The sequence below is a fragment of the Micropterus salmoides genome, unplaced genomic scaffold (genome assembly GCF_014851395.1).
Source record: "Micropterus salmoides isolate LMB-PRFRI ecotype aquatic unplaced genomic scaffold, ASM1485139v1 Ms_hic_scaffold_19, whole genome shotgun sequence".
NCBI lineage: Eukaryota > Metazoa > Chordata > Actinopteri > Centrarchiformes > Centrarchidae > Micropterus > Micropterus salmoides.
Genome location: NW_024041039.1, coordinates 19,239,540 through 19,254,993, shown reverse-complemented (window position 1 = coordinate 19,254,993; position 15,454 = coordinate 19,239,540). Strand labels below are relative to the sequence as shown.

General features: G+C 39.5%; 2 protein-coding genes across 7 annotated transcripts in view; one reads left to right on the top strand and one right to left on the bottom strand.

Moving 5' to 3' along the window:
* Positions 1-6: 6 nt before the first annotated feature.
* On the bottom strand, positions 7-5,029 carry ttc8 (tetratricopeptide repeat domain 8). The gene is made up of 14 exons (XM_038728829.1): positions 4,814-5,029; positions 4,187-4,307; positions 4,017-4,080; positions 3,749-3,908; positions 3,361-3,450; positions 3,230-3,274; positions 3,048-3,133; positions 2,849-2,936; positions 2,626-2,736; positions 2,370-2,509; positions 2,092-2,266; positions 1,836-1,958; positions 996-1,079; positions 7-896 (listed from the first exon to the last, which is right to left on the bottom strand). Exons 1-14 carry the CDS (start codon positions 4,925-4,927, stop codon positions 780-782), a joined length of 1,518 nt encoding a protein of 505 aa, XP_038584757.1. The 5' UTR covers positions 4,928-5,029; the 3' UTR covers positions 7-779.
* Positions 5,030-6,170: 1,141 nt separating this feature from the next.
* Positions 6,171-15,454, top strand: part of eml5 (EMAP like 5) — a 41,802-nt gene continuing 32,518 nt past the window's right edge. For 4 of the 6 annotated variants that reach the window (XM_038728914.1, XM_038728913.1, XM_038728912.1 and 1 more), the window contains exons 1-2: positions 6,176-6,721; positions 15,021-15,180. In XM_038728914.1, coding sequence (XP_038584842.1) covers positions 6,525-6,721; positions 15,021-15,180 — 357 coding nt within the window. In that variant the 5' untranslated portion in view covers positions 6,176-6,524. Of the gene's footprint in view, positions 6,722-15,020; positions 15,181-15,454 lie in introns of all 6 variants that reach the window. The other 2 variants (XM_038728915.1, XR_005445617.1) reach the window with 2 other exon arrangements.

Below are 15,454 nucleotides of genomic sequence, written 5' to 3'. Positions count from 1 at the left end.
TTTACACATGTTCTGAATTGTTCTTTTTATTGTCACATCAAGGAAGGTTAAAATACGAAAGATACATCTGCTTTATGAAATGAACTATAAAATGTAAGTTAATCATACTGTGATAAATAAAATATTTACCATTACTATGTACATAATGTATTACTGCTATATAGGTCTGTACACAAGGTTACCAGTTTATCAGGAAACCATTAATCTTGCAAATGTCACAGACATTAATCATTACATATTCTAAATAAATGTAAATGTTAACTAAACTACTGGAGCTAGGCGTTTTGGTTCTAGCCCTTCTCAAATGGCTCTCATCTGGGCCTTTTCAAACCCTGCTGATGCAAGGATAAACTGAAAAATGAACTACCAGTGACCAGGGAGTCTGCAGTTTGTGGATCAGAGAGGTCAAGGGAGAATGGCCAAAAAGGTGCAAATGAAAAGACATGACATATTGAGACCAATTACATCCAAATTCAACTCTGGTGTGCTGATCTGAAAATGCACCACATAGGACTCCAATAGGATACAACAACCAGCTCTGTTACACTATGTTATAGGCCAACCTGATATAATTGACAATTTAGTGTACATGTACCATACATAAACACAAATCAAAACTAAATCCATTTGATACCATTGATTTCCATGTCTGACTAACCTGCCAACCTTTTAGCATTTTAATAACATTGTGTTTTGGAGCCTGCACTGCTGTGTCTCTAATACTGGTCAACTACATTGTTCAAACCACACCCAGCTTCCTAAGCATGCTGGCTGGATGCTCACAGCGCTGCAAAGTGCTGCCGAAGTTGCTTGAGAAGCTGCTGAGTGTCGACGTGCTCGGGAAAGGAGTCCTCAGACTTTTGGGCCGCAGTGTAACTGCTCTGAAGGTCTCCAATCTGGGCACAAATACATCACATTGGCAGACTGTATCATGAAGATTAGAATTTGTGTCTTTAACTGTGTTTACTGTTTAGATGTTCAGATTAATAACTTACCTTTTCAGAGAGAATGGAGAGGTTGAAGTGTGGCTCATACATGTGAGGGGCCAGTGATGCAGCAGTCTGCAGGAAGGCTTTGGACTGGATCAAAGATAGGACAACCATTAACATTATTGACAGGATAATATTTTATCAAAATGTATATAATATAGTAGGGTTGCATCTGAGCAGGTGCTTCTTCAAAATCTGTTTACGTTAAGCTTACGGACTACAGCTGTTAGTGATTATCTGTTGAATGTACATTGACAGCCTTCACGGTATGAAGCAATCAAAGTTTTAAGGCAACTTAAATATCTTTAATTTTCAACTATGATTACTACTACTAGTGGTTATTAAAAACTTTCTTATTCCTGAACTTTTTTCAGTTAGTGTTAGCATCACAGCAGCAGTGACATAAAGCTAATGGCAGGAATTGAGCTACATGTCAGACTTAGCCCAGGGAACAAGCACACAGTTCGTACTGTGGGATAACTGCAGTCTCATTCAATATAACTCATTATATCTCATGATATTAAAGCAAAATTGATTTATCGCCTAGCTCTTGGTTTGTGTAATTGGTGCCTTATAGCTTGTTGGATTTATGGCGTGCAAGTGTAATCTTCAAATGAATACTGTAATGTAGGGACATTTTGAAGCAATCAATACTGTGCTGACTGTATTTGAGAAATAACCTTTGATTAATACAGGCTGCATTTAAGTTTAATGATAATGATAAGTCTAATGGTTCTTAAATAATGTCTCTGTGTTGCATCGTATGAAGGTCTAAAAGGACACCAATATGATCTCATATCTTACATTTTAACAGTGGAACAGAAGCTATATGATAAAGATCTTCACCTGCTCAATACGACCTTTGCGCAGCTCCAGCACAGCCAGATTATTGTAGGCCTCAGCATGGTCATTATTAAAAGCCAGAGCCAGTTTGAAACATTGGTAGGCCAGTGTCAAGTCCCCAATGCCCTGTAAACATACAACACATACACTTTGTACCAACTTCCATTTGTTTGTTGTAAGTTTGTGAGTTCTATTTGCCTACAGTCAATATTTAATTTATTTGAACCGTAAGCCAATCATCAGACGTTTGGTAACTCACCACAGCCACATGTCCTATGTTGTACCAGACATCAGCCTGCTCTTCATCGTTGCCCACCAGCGACTGAGCCCTCTCAAATGAAGACAGAGTCATGTCGTACTGCTGTGCGTAGAAGCAGCACAGGCCCAGGTTGTTGTACAGCTGGCAGTTATACACCCCCATCTGGAGGAGTCGTCTAGCAAAGGGAGAGTCTTATTGAATCACAGATGGGATATAACTTCTCATTACATATGCTGTAACAATACATTACATAAATTATACATAAAAGCTTTGCTAACCTGTAGAAGCGCAGGGCGATCTCAGGCTGATCAGTGTAAAAGTGATTGCTGCCTATACAGGCTATAGCCTCCACGTGAGTATTGTCCTGCTTCAGGACATCTTTGTAGTACTCTGTTGCTGATGAAATGTTGTTCATCTCCTGTGACAATATCACAGGACAAACAATACATGTGGTTTCCTATTTCATTTTGGCAGTTGTAGCTGGAGAGAGGACTAAGTGGACTCTATAGTAAGGACCGTGGTGACATACTGTACCTCATGTATGCGAGCGATTCCTGTTAGAAGGGTAACCTCACCAGGAAAGTGGTTCAGACCTTGCTTGAAAAGGTTGAGTGCTGTTATTGGTTGGTCCATGCGCTGATAAACCTATGGGAGAATACACACAAGGTTATAATTTATTAGAAAACATTTGGCTCATGGAAAGAGTATTGGTACAATATGGTAATGAGATTTAATGCTATAATGTCTCTATCAACACCTTTGCAAGGTAGAGATATGTATCCACCACCTCTTGGTGGTTGAGAGCTGATCTAAACTGTTTTTCTGCTTCTCGATATAAACCAAGCCTGCAAAGGTCAGAGATATTAATCATTACATAGATTAGAAGAATGCAACTTTATTAAATGTCAGAAATATTGAGCAATGTCAAGCAATGTGGATCTTTGTGAGTTACTTGCCTATAGTAGCACTTCCCCAGCTGCACTTTCCACCACCAGTCTTTGAACTGAGCATGTTCAGTAGCTTGAGCAGCCAAATCTAAAGCCTGGACAAGAAATCCAAAGTTTGTGTTATCTTACAATCATACAATTTAATCTGCAACAATTCTGTTTATAATGTAGATTTATGATTTAACACTTACATTTTTCACATCATTTTCATGATGGAAGATAAACTCAAACAGTGTCTGAGAAGAGAAATAGTAGTTATTTGACATTTGAGAAAAAAAAAATGATCTTGATTAATTTTTGCAAGTTACTCTCTCAGTCTTACCCTGGATAGACTGGGCTTTTGGGAATACTTGGCCAGATTTAGTCTTGACAAGTTTATAAATGGTCCATCTGGATTGGTTAACATAGAAGCCTGGAGAAACAGTGGAACAAAATGTTGTGCTAAACCTTTCAGAATAAAAATAAGCAGGTGCTTTTATTGCTTTTATTGATTAAAGTTAATGTTCTACGAATATTGATATCTAAAGAAACAGGGGTAAATACTATAAACATAGACCAATGAAACACACATTTTGGAAATTAAGTAATTTGAAAGATAACTGATACTTCATTCTGTGTTTCAAATACTAGAGCTCTGGTGGAAGTATTGCCTTTCACATGGAGCCTCTCAGTCGCTGCATGCTGATACAATTACAGGCATATTTACTCACTGTTCCTAGGCGGATGAATCTGCCTGAGGCGCTAGTGACAGGACGAGCAGTGCTTGCAGTGCGGGGGGTCTTGATGGCCTGCTCCATTGTCCCAGGACGCCCTGACTGCGTGCTGGGTCTCACAAATCCTGTGATAGGACGCCCTGATTGTGTCATGGGCCTTGAATTCAAAAAAGACAACTCATATCAGACATTTTTTGCTTTGTTGAAAATGTCATCAATGGTCAAATTTCAAGGCATTATAAAAGCAATGTCTGGCAGGCAGTACCTGACAGCCGGTGTGGGACCTCCACCCTGACTTGTTCCAGGGAGCCTCAGTGATGTTCCAGGTCCTGGAAGAAAGTCAAGTCTTATCAATCAAACAAATTAACAATTGAGTAAATGTATGAATTGTTCATTTTATTAACTTAAAAGGCACTGAGAAGAGTTGAAACATACGTGCAACTTGAGCAATAGAGCTCTCATCCAACATCATCTCTGCAATCCCCTCCTGGTCAAACTCAACTTCATCTATGTATACCATCTCTGTAAGAGCACGGGTTTTTAAGCTCCATGCAGCCTATGAAACACACAACGTTTCAATCATATAGATGGCCTCAGATGTAACGTTAAAGTTAAACAGGTTACAGTCAGGAACTGACTTATCCACGTGAAAAAGGATGACAGACAGGCACTGTCTGCAGGGATGGTTACCTCTGAGATAGGCAAGGATGACTCCTTAAGACAGCATGCAGTGAGTTAATAAGAGAAAAAGAAAGTTGAGGACAGATGTGACTACATGGGAGAATGGAGAACATGAATGGAGACAGGTGCAGCGGAAAACAGTGGAAATGTGATAAAGAAATGCAATATAGTGACGAGTAGTGCGTTCCAACAACAATTAGGACACATGTTGATTCAATGACGTGCCAATAAATTCAACGTTCCCTAAATTAAATTATGATAAACTACACGGATTGGAATAATCGGGATTATTCACCAGGTTGTATCGCTTCTGCGCGCTAGCTTTCCTTAATGCATAATCGCTAGCATGCTAGGCTTGCACGGCTAACTACGCCACAGTACCTGGTCGTACGGGTTGTCTTGTAATATTTTTGAGCAAATATCTGAACATTGCTGGAGCTTTCGCCTCCTGAAATAGCTCCACGCAAGAAACAAAGGGTCCATCGTCACCTCCATTGCGATGGTAGGAACAAAATAGGTGTAAAAGTCGGCTAACAAGCTAACAAGTTAACAAGCTAACAAGCTGTTCAGCAAAACTGGGACGACCGAAGCTTCCTATGTCGCTCGGCAACGGCGGAGGAGGGCGGTCCTTCACTTCCGTAATTTCCTAAATAAAAATAAAAGAATATTCAATTAAAGAAACTAAAAATAAAATATGCCATGTTTTGGACACATTGGCGCTTAACAAATCGTACTGTAGTTTTTTTTTTTTCATCCACTGAATTATTATAATAAAAGAATAATCCTTATATATATCAAATAAATTGTGTCATAAAAGTCAAAGAATGAAAATAAGATTAGATAGATTAAAAAGTACACAAAAAGTCAAGTTCAATTGAAAATTAAATAAAAAATTCATTAATGAATGAGTTAATAAGTAGACAAAGTGCAAAATGCATATTTATCTTACCCAGAGCTATAAGTCCAGAGCCTAACAGATGTAATTTCCATATTCAATAATGAATAACTAAAAAAAATTGGAGAGATTTAGAAAACTTGGACTTAGATGGAAATTAAACTGACCTAATAAAATGTATGAGTTAACAGTTAGTTGTATTTTCTGGTACTTATTGTGATAATATAAAATCTTAGCTTCTACCTTACTCCATCAGAATGGTGTATGAAGTCATTAAACAAATCTGTTTTGTTGTGTCTTCTTTAGAGAGCTCTAATTTATATGGGACTTCAAAGAATCTTGAGTGTTGAAATGTTTGAGTTGTTGGCTATAACTATATAGGCTGCTGGTGTTAAATTACATTCCGGTTTATTATTATTATTATTATTATTATTATTATTATTTACTTTCCAGAGTGGATCAACAAGCATAGGTCTACAGACATTTTCCCGCAGCTAGATACATGATGGATTATGTGCAAATACACATTAAATAGGTTTATAGTGAATAAATAAATAAATAAGTAGCCTAAGCCTACTGAAAAAAGTAGCCTAATATGAAAAGGGAATTTAAAAATAAAGAGATACAATAAAAACATATATTTAATGATAACAGAAATACAGGCAGTATGAGATTTTCAATAAGAGACATGTAATTCATGTTATATTCAAATTCTGTGATCCACTTTAAAACATTAACCTAGCATAACTTTTATATCCGTGACGGAGTTGTCTCCTCCTGTTCCAGACGACTTGAAGGATCTGATTGGACGACATGCCAATCCGTCATCTTTGTGGGCGGTGCTTGCGGAATAACAGTGGCAGCTCCATCTTTGTAGGATTTGACAGGAGCTTTGACCTGTGTCGAAGAGGACCGCGAGCTCGGGGATGAAGAAATACAAGTAGATTCTCGCAATGAAAACAGCAGCTTAGAGACCTGTTTCTTAAATAGAGACAGGGGGGCTTTCATCTTATCGGACAGCAAGACTCTAAATTCACATGACCCTCAAAAATGCCCAATTTCAACGCGCTCTCTGGACTCGTGGGAATCAAACGGAACTAATGGGACACATGGGCTTAAAATAAATCCTTTTTGGTGAATGACACTATATCAGAAAACCTACGTGACAGAGACAGAGACACACACGGAAGTGCGGACATGGCTGATAGGACTGCTCCCAACTGCCACCTGAGACTGGAGTGGGTGTACGGATACCGGGGACATCAGTGCCGCAACAACCTGTACTACACCGCCGCCAAGGAAATAGTCTATTTTGTTGCCGGTGTGGGAGTTGTGTACAACACCCGGGAGCACAAGCAGAAATTTTACCTGGGGCACAACGATGACATAATCAGGTAGTGTAATGATACCATAAACAGTACATAACAGTTTGCTTCAGCACCTCGGACAGCTCCAGACCCACAGCAGAAAATGAATTGACACTGTAGTGTTGTCATTGTAGGCGCTGGTGTCACCTTGGGTAATGTAATATGATATATATTTTAGCATCCCCAGAGATTGTAAGTGTGGTCCAGGGTCTTGCAGACACTTCAGCAAGGTAGATGCTTTTACCCAGCCTTCCAGTTTGAAAGGTGGTCTCTCTCTCTCTCTCTCTCTCTCTCTCTCTCTCTCTCTCTCTCTCTCTCTCACTGCTATAGATTGCACTGCTCCCTGCCACTCCTCATGTCACCCCTTGTAGTTGCAGGGCGGTTTGGTTATTACATTGGAGTTAATAATCAAACCTAAAGGTAAGGTTATAACTCAGTAAAATGGGGGGAATGCTACTTGCAATTTAGCAAAGTTCAATATGATGTCTTTTTGGTGGGGGGGTAAAACTAATAGTCCAAAATGCAAAGATAGTTAATTTATAAGGATATCAAACTAGAAAAGCAGCAAATACAAGTTTTCTTATTAAATGACTTTTAATTGATTAATGAAAAATAGTTGACCATTCATTTTCTGTAGATTCTGGAGACATTCTTTTCTTTGCTGGCAATTTGCCTGCACGCTGGGTTTCTTCACTATCTGCTAGCAGACATGTTTTAAAACCTAATTTATTTTAGAACATAAAAGCTTGAATGTCTTGTCTTTTCAGCACAGGCTGAACAATAATACATAATAATACAAGGTGCAATTCTGAAAAAATGCACTTGAACAGAGCTGTCCTTGAAGGGATCCTTGGATTGGAGATCTTTCTTTGGGTTGTGGTAAATCATCTCTGCGTGGCCAAACAAACTTTGAATCACCTGCAAAGCAACCAGTTTTACATCACACATGTAATGATCCTTCTGCCTTTCCCAACTGTTTCCCAGCATACCACACAATAACGAGTGTCCAACACTCCAGCGCTTGTGTTGACATGTGTGTGTGGGTTGGCCTGGAGATGACTAGCATTATATACTGTGTGTCGGTAGTCAGCTGGGCTCCCGCTCCATTATTCATGGGACAATAGAGATACTAACCCTCCGCTGCCCTGTGGGTGAAGTGCCTGAGTTCAAACGCTTACTGGCTGAATCATGTGATATCACACATGTTTGATGCAAAAATGCAGCGTGCATTTGTAAAAGTAACAGTCTAGTACACCATCAAATTGGTCATCTGTGCTCTTTACTGCACGCAAATGTGCAACGATTCAGTCAAATCAGGCTCATTTAGGCTTTTGCTGCCACATGCTTTTTTCTGCTGGCTGTTTGGTGATGTGAACATATTTACAGAACAAGCTATACATATCTCTTGGGCTGTATGTTATTGTTGACGCAGACCAGGTAATAGTCATTTTAAACTCAGATCACAGTGGAGTGCTTGTGTGGCTCTCACAAACACTTTGTTTTACCTAGACGTCTATGGCACAACCAGGAGCAATCGGTGCTGTATAACTGTTGGACTGCTCTCACGTTGCACTAACTCATGTGGAATAGATGCAGCCCCCTCAGATAGTACTGCGACTCAAATCTCTCTCTCTTTCTGCTCATCTCTGTTGCTTCTATTTTTCTTTTTTCCATTTTGGTTGCTGCTATATTTTGTTTGTGCTTGGTGGTTTACTTCATGAATTAATTGCTGACTGTGTTTCTCCCTCCTGGTTTTATCTTGCCCTGCAGCCTGTTTTAACTGGTCTGATGTGGAGGAGCTAATAGGCAGGTTTTCACATGAATGGAAGGCTGAGCTCTCTATGAGAGCAGACAAGGATGCAGGATAGTCTCGCTGGATAGCTGGTGTGGCACTGTAGTGTTGCTTTTTGAGGAACAGGTTATTTTGGTCAATTACATTATAGATTGAGGATGTTAATAAGCTGTTGTTAAAACTCAATTTCCCTCCAGCAATGTTGTAAAATGAGTAGATCATTGAATAAACTGTTATAAGTTATTCTTTCCTCACATCTTTATGTAATTTTCCACAATATTGCAGCACGGATATTTATTCCAGTCTAAAACTCACAGAACCCAAGGCTACTGCTAAAAACCTACAGGAGTATGTCGAATACCACAAAGCTTGCTCTCTCCATTTTGCAATGGTGCTGACACACGGGACATGTACACCTGAACAACGCGCATGAATTCCTTTCAAAAGACAGACATGCACATGAAAAAATTAGCTGAATGACTAAAAGATATTTTTGAGTGTGTGATCCCATTGAGTTCCCATAACTGTTTGCAAAACAGCGCACACAGTCCAGTCCAAGTAAAGAAGAAAGGTGCAGGTGAGGGGACATATATAAAGTCAGCATTTGTGAGACAAAACTAACAAATGAGAATGAGAACAAATGGGAATAGTAGGGTACAAACTACTAATTCATATGTTCAGTCTTTGAAGATGTCTGCCTCCAGACCTTGTGTAGTTGATTGGGTCTGTGTGTGGAAACCATAGACTGTGTAAAACATGGACATAGTCTCCATGACGTCACCCATAGGTTTCTGAAAATTGATTGTGAAACTTAATGGGGTGGCTCCTGCCGTCGCCATCTTGGCAGTGCCTGACTCTGCGTAACTCCCCGAGCTACGCAGCTAAACTCCTGTGACAGCACCCACCTGTCACTCAAAGCAGCCACGCCCTAAATGATGCATAACTTTAAGCCTTTAATATCATTTAGGCTAAACGGGTGAGCTATTTTAAATATTCACCCCCACACAGTTGTCATGAATGGGGAAATTAGCCATAGAGACCAGGCTGTATCAGGCTGTAAATGTGTAAATTTCTGCTGTAAAGTTGGGCATTTTAACATGGGGGTCGTGGGGATTGACTCACTTTTGGAGCCAGAATCAAGTTGCCAATCTAGCAACTGCAGTTTTTGGCATTTCCATGTCGGCTTAATTGTTCAGCTCCAGAGTTTGCTGCTTGGTCAAAACTTACCCAAGGAATTGTGTCCATAGCACCAATGATCACAATTTTTGACATGTTTAGCAAATCTTTGGTCAGATTCTTATTTATCAAAACTCATAATATTCTTTAGGCTTGCCTGTTCTTTTACATTTAAAAAGCATTTTGTAGGAACATGTGTTCATATATGTCACTTTCTGTACCAAAAATCAGGTATTGCTTTGGCATCAGCATCAAAAATAGCCAACCCTAGCTTTATTTTCTGCTGTAATTCAAAAGCTTGGCTCATTAATATTCTTTGTTATGATAGAGAGTGAGAGTTAATGAGAGGGTGTTATGGACACAGGAATAAAAGGCTGTCTCATATTACAATATCTTGTTAACTTTATGATGGACCACAGCCAGAGTTACGGATTATGGATTGCCAGACCCAGGCTGCAATGAATACATTTCTATTAATATTGCTGAAGAATTTTCATTAAACTATATATATAATAATAATATAAAAGTTTTTTTGTAAGATTAGCAGGAAGAGTGGATATGATAAATGTATCAGGTTGGCAGAGAACAGTCTTGTACCTGTGAATCTGTGAACCGTATGAGCTAATGTGAACTGAGCTTAACTCAAAACTGTTGAAAAATGTCCTGTAAAGTCATCATAGTGTGTTTAATATAAATTCAATATAGAATATTTGTGTTTCTAACAATATTGCTGTTGTACAAATTAGGGCCGTGCAGGTGAAGCTTATGACTCTGGTGTATTAGGTGAGTGTGTGGGAATGTGCTTTCAGTTTATTACTGTTACTGACAACAGTTACGAGAGCTAATGCTTTTCTTAACACTGAGTGTTAAGAAAAGTGTGTCAGTTGCTTTTCTTCCAGAGCTCGGTCCTCAATAGAAGCTAATGAGTTAAACCTAAATATTAACAGGTGATGTATTTAACGGCTCTCAGAGGTAAAATCTGGGCCTTATACTAAATTAGATTACCACTTAAAATGAGAACCATGTTAAAATGGTCTCTGTGATCTTTTCACATTTAAGATATTGTGTAACCTCTTGGTTACTGAAACAGCGTCTACAATAACCAAGCCTCTTATGATGATGTACAATCAAGCAATTAAAATTTTGGATAGGAAGCCTATAAGATCACTTCATTGCCATGTTCTTAAGAAATTAAATATGTTAAGTTTTGATCATTTTATTAAATGTGCTTTTTAAACGCATCTATATCTATCCTACATAACCAGCCTTCCCAGGTGCTCAGTAATCTTGTCGTTCCGTTCAGAGCTTCGGGCTCAATAACACGTGGAGCATCCAACGGGAATTGTAAGGTGCCCTTACATAACCCTCATTTGGACAAACAGCCTTTTCTATTCGGGGTATCAAAATGTGGAATTCCTTACCTACAGTACTCAAACTGGATCCTGACTGGGATCATCTTAGACTCAAACTGAAACAGTTTTAAAGAGGGATCAATCATGTAGTCATGAATGATCTGGTGCTTCTTGTTTTATGTTGCTTTATTGTATTAGTTTGTGCCTTGTACTGTTCCGTCAGTATGTTCTTGTTGAGTTCTGAGTTTTGTGTTTTTAATGTATGTACAGTTAAAGGCCCATCTAGACACGGGCATTGCAAATTAGCTTAGGCTCTAAATGTTATGGTATATGCATTGGTATGCTATTTTTCCCATACAAATTAATTAATTATCTACCTTTATGTTTAATGTGCATTAATAAACAGTTGTGGTGATGTATTTCCTAAATCATTGTCTTCTGCTTACTTTTCTGTCATCTACCTCACTTTTAATCACCACAAGGAAAAACTAGAAACAGGTCCAATACAAGAAGATCGAGTGAGAACCTTTACTGTTGGTGACAATGCTGTCTGCGTCCCTTTATTTCTTACCTTTAGACCTATTTCCAGGTGTTCTGTGTGGAGTATCAGTGAGATTCTGAGGTATTAGGTCCCAACGTCACTGTGAGTAGCTGCCAAGCCACTCTGTACAAGGCAGCGTGGTCTCTAAAGAGCAGATCTGACATCCCCAATTAGGATCCTCCAGAGTTCAGTACAGTTACTTAGCACAATGGCATGATTCAGCAGGGTTGTCGCTGGGACTGAAAGAAGAAACTTGGACAGAGGTGTCATCCAAGTGGTGTCGTGAATGTTGGAAGCGGCTGCACATGCTTTGATATTTTGCTCACTTTACCCTCCCTTAGAATCAGCCCAGATGTCAATGATGCCAAACTGTAGATGACTATCATGCATTGAGTAAGGAATATTTTTGACCAAATATATCAATATTAATAAAGTATATATTGTATAGCATATAGTGGTGCTTTCAGAAGATATTAACACTATTTATCAGTAATCTGGATATGATGATAAATTATTCCTGTTAATCTTACTTACAGACAGAAAATGTATCAACTATTTTGATAATTTATTTAATTTATAAAGCAAAAATATCAAATTAGTCCAGCTTCTAAATTGTGAGGATTTGCTGCTTTTCTTTGTCTTATGTTATAGTAAACTGTATATACTGTATTTAGGTTTTGGACTGGAGGAGCAATTTGAAGACGCCACTTTGGACGCTTTGGATATTGTGATGGTCATTTTTATGTTTTGACATTTTATAGACCAAAGGATTAATCAATGATGAAAATGATTATTAGTAGCAGCCCTGCAAATAAGTAAATATAATAAAATAATGAATTGTATCACAAATCCTAGAAATAGTCTGGAATCAGGATAATAGTAACTAATGGTTATGTTCATTATAGGTAAACCTGTCAATTATTTTTTCAATAGATTGATTAATCGTTATCTACAAAATGTCAGAAAATAGTGGATAACACTTTTTACAAGTTCCCAGAGCCTGAGGTGACATTGTGAAAGTGTTTTTTTTTTTTTTTTATCTCTAATACACAGTTAAATAAAACAGAGAAAAACAGAAAATCCTTATATTTGAGAAGGGTGAAGCACCCAGATAAATGATTTAACTGATTACTTGATTATTATATCAAGAAATGTTCTGCTGATTGGCTAATCAAATAACTGATTAATTGTTTCAGCACTAATATTGGCAGTGCCTGACTCCATCGCTCCAGAACGCCACTAATTTTGGTTTTCTGAAGTATTTGAGGACAAAAAAAAATCCAGCTAATGTTCTGAGAGAGGACGTTTTCCTTTTCCTGATCATGTTCAGCCAGAATGTAGCCCAGGTTTTTTGCCTATGTTACCCCCCTTTTTTCCATCTTCTTCTGTGTTCCTTTGACTATTGAATAAAGTAAAGACCCACCATCTATTGCTTACTTTCATCCCAGGTTTTCTATTTTCAGCTTTATGCACCCGGTGTACGGGCAGGTGTTTCAGATGTAGTTTGATGGGCAGCTGGATTAAAAACACTTTGTGGAATCCTGGGAAATAACCCCGTACTGTATGGACCATCAAAAATGTGCTAATCCTCTTCTTCTCTTTAATCCACTGTACGCATAATCAGACAAAGGAAACTACTGCTGGGGAATGTGAGTCAAAGTTGTCTCAGGTACTCTATCATAATTCCTGCCCATATATTACATAAAAAAAATTATTGTTTTGATAATATTTTAAGAAGGGAAAACATTTACGCTGGAGTGGGTAAAGATGCATCTCGTGCTCTTCCTGTGCTGCACCTTTGCGTTTTCACCGTGAGAAATCAACTCTTCAGGCTGTTTATTCGCCTCATATCTACATGAAAACAGGCTGTTAATTGCTGCAGTATTTAGCTAGTTTTGTACTACAGGACTTGGCAGATGGAAGACGCTTCAAACAGCCGTAGCCAATATCAAACAGGAGAACCGAGCTGATGCACTGCAGGCTAAGTCATTAGTGATGGCATTTAGGGAGCTCTTCAGCTGACAGAAATGTAAATGAAACAGTGATCTTGTTGCAGCTGGCTTAAAGATTGCATTGGATTTTCCAAGCAGTAACATGGACATACTGTACATAAAACTTGTAGTATATGAGACATAAGTTAAGTGAAAATCTGGCAAAATGTCAGGGTTTCCTGCAAATATTTTTTAGCCTGAGATTATAGCTGTTGGAGATGTTATTCTTTGTATTACTCCAGCGTCAAACCAGACAGATTTGCTGTGCACTACTTACTTGCTTGTACCAAAGCAGTTTTCCTGTCTGTCTGCATCTCAAAGTGCTCCAATCATTTTTCCCCCTCTTCCTATGAATGCTATTTTTAGCTTCTTTGCTCTGATTACGTAATTGATAAAAAAGTAAGATGAGAAACTGTGCCAGGTTGGAGAGAGGTTCAATAAAGAAGGTGGGGAAGTGTAGGTGATGAGAGAGAACAAGGAGGCAGGGTTGAGGGAGGACAAAGATAGGGGCTGTCACATCTAACCCACCTCAGCTTTCAGAGATGTTACACCACCAAAGGTTTGTCAAGGCCGTGGTGACAGCGAGTTTCGAATGCAGATGAGGTGTCAAACAAGTCAGACAGAAAAGATTCGGACTGACAACTTGGACAAAGAAGGAGACTTAGATTGAGCTATAAAGAAAGTACAAGTGGAAGAAGGCATTTATAGAGCTGCTCGGACTCAGCAGGTCGATGCTGCCTGCCCTGAGAAGCCTCTCCGGCCTGCTGTCTGAATACAAGCCAGGATTAGAAATTCTGGAGAGCAGTTGGCAAAACAGGCAGCCTGATTATAATGGAGGGAGCTCCGCCGCAGCATGAAATATATAGGCCAGGATAAGGCAAGAGGAAGAATTGCCCAGTGAATCACTCAGGCCTGCATGGAACGTGACTGGCGGCTGCTGAAAGGATGGGTGGAGCAGGGGGAGGGAGTGACAGCTTTATGCAGCAGGCTGTTGCTCAGCTGTAGAGTGGGAATGCTTGTAGGTGGGGGAGGTTTGAGTGTAGGAGGGGGGGTTGGAGGGTGGATTATGTAACAGTGTTACAAACATATGCCTGGTGATGAGAGGAAACCCCAGATGAATTAGAAAAGGTGAAAGGCACAGAGAATAGTTTAAGGGACGCTGAAACAGTTAACAAAATGGAGAAAAATGAAATTTAAAGATTCACCAGTACTGCTTTTCATACTCTAGGAACAGCCCGAAGGCATGCGTGAAGCCAGGCTGTGTCTATTTGAGCATGACTGAGTTAATTTAACCATGTCACCTCATCAAGCTGCCCTTCTGCTTCCATACTCAGACCCATCACAGACTTAATGTGTTCATCTCATCCCAGTGGGTTCCGCTGGGAGGGTGAATCCCTCATCTACTCCCGGCACACACAAAAGCACACAAAATGCCAGCGCTAACCAGATGCTTTCTCTGCCTCTCTCTCTACAGTTTAGCTCTGCATCCGGAGCGTGTGTTGGTGGCCACAGGACAGGTGGGCAAGGAGCCTTATATCTGCGTATGGGACTCTTACACCGTGCAGACTGTGTCCATTCTCAAGGATGTGCACACACATGGCGTCGCCTGCCTGGCCTTCGACCTTGAGGGACAGGTACAGTTGTGACACAGTAATGCTTATGTTCAAAGTAGGAGAAACTACAGACAGAGCTGAAAGTGTCAACTGAAATGTTCAGTTTGAGAGGCACCGCGGCAACAATTAAAACTCCACTCAAGAGCTGCAGGCTGGCTTTTGCAGCTCGCCAGCTCGGGCTGAGTTTCTGAATGACAAATCTGTGATTACTCCAGCAGTATTTGCTGGACAGCTGCACCCAGACATGCTCTATTTGGTTGATTTTACAGGAAAACAGTCAGCTGCAAATGGTTGG

Excerpts from the sequence above, each read along its gene's own strand:
- ttc8 (XM_038728829.1), bottom strand. The coding sequence starts at position 4,927 with ATGGAGGTGACGATGGACCCTTTGTTTCTTGCGTGGAGCTATTTCAGG. Across the intron at positions 3,451-3,748 it reads GATTCATCCGCCTAGGAACA|GCTTCTATGTTAACCAATCC; the intron begins GTGAGTAAATAT and ends CTGTTTCTCCAG. Across the intron at positions 3,275-3,360 it reads AAAAGCCCAGTCTATCCAGG|ACACTGTTTGAGTTTATCTT; the intron begins GTAAGACTGAGA and ends TTCTCTTCTCAG.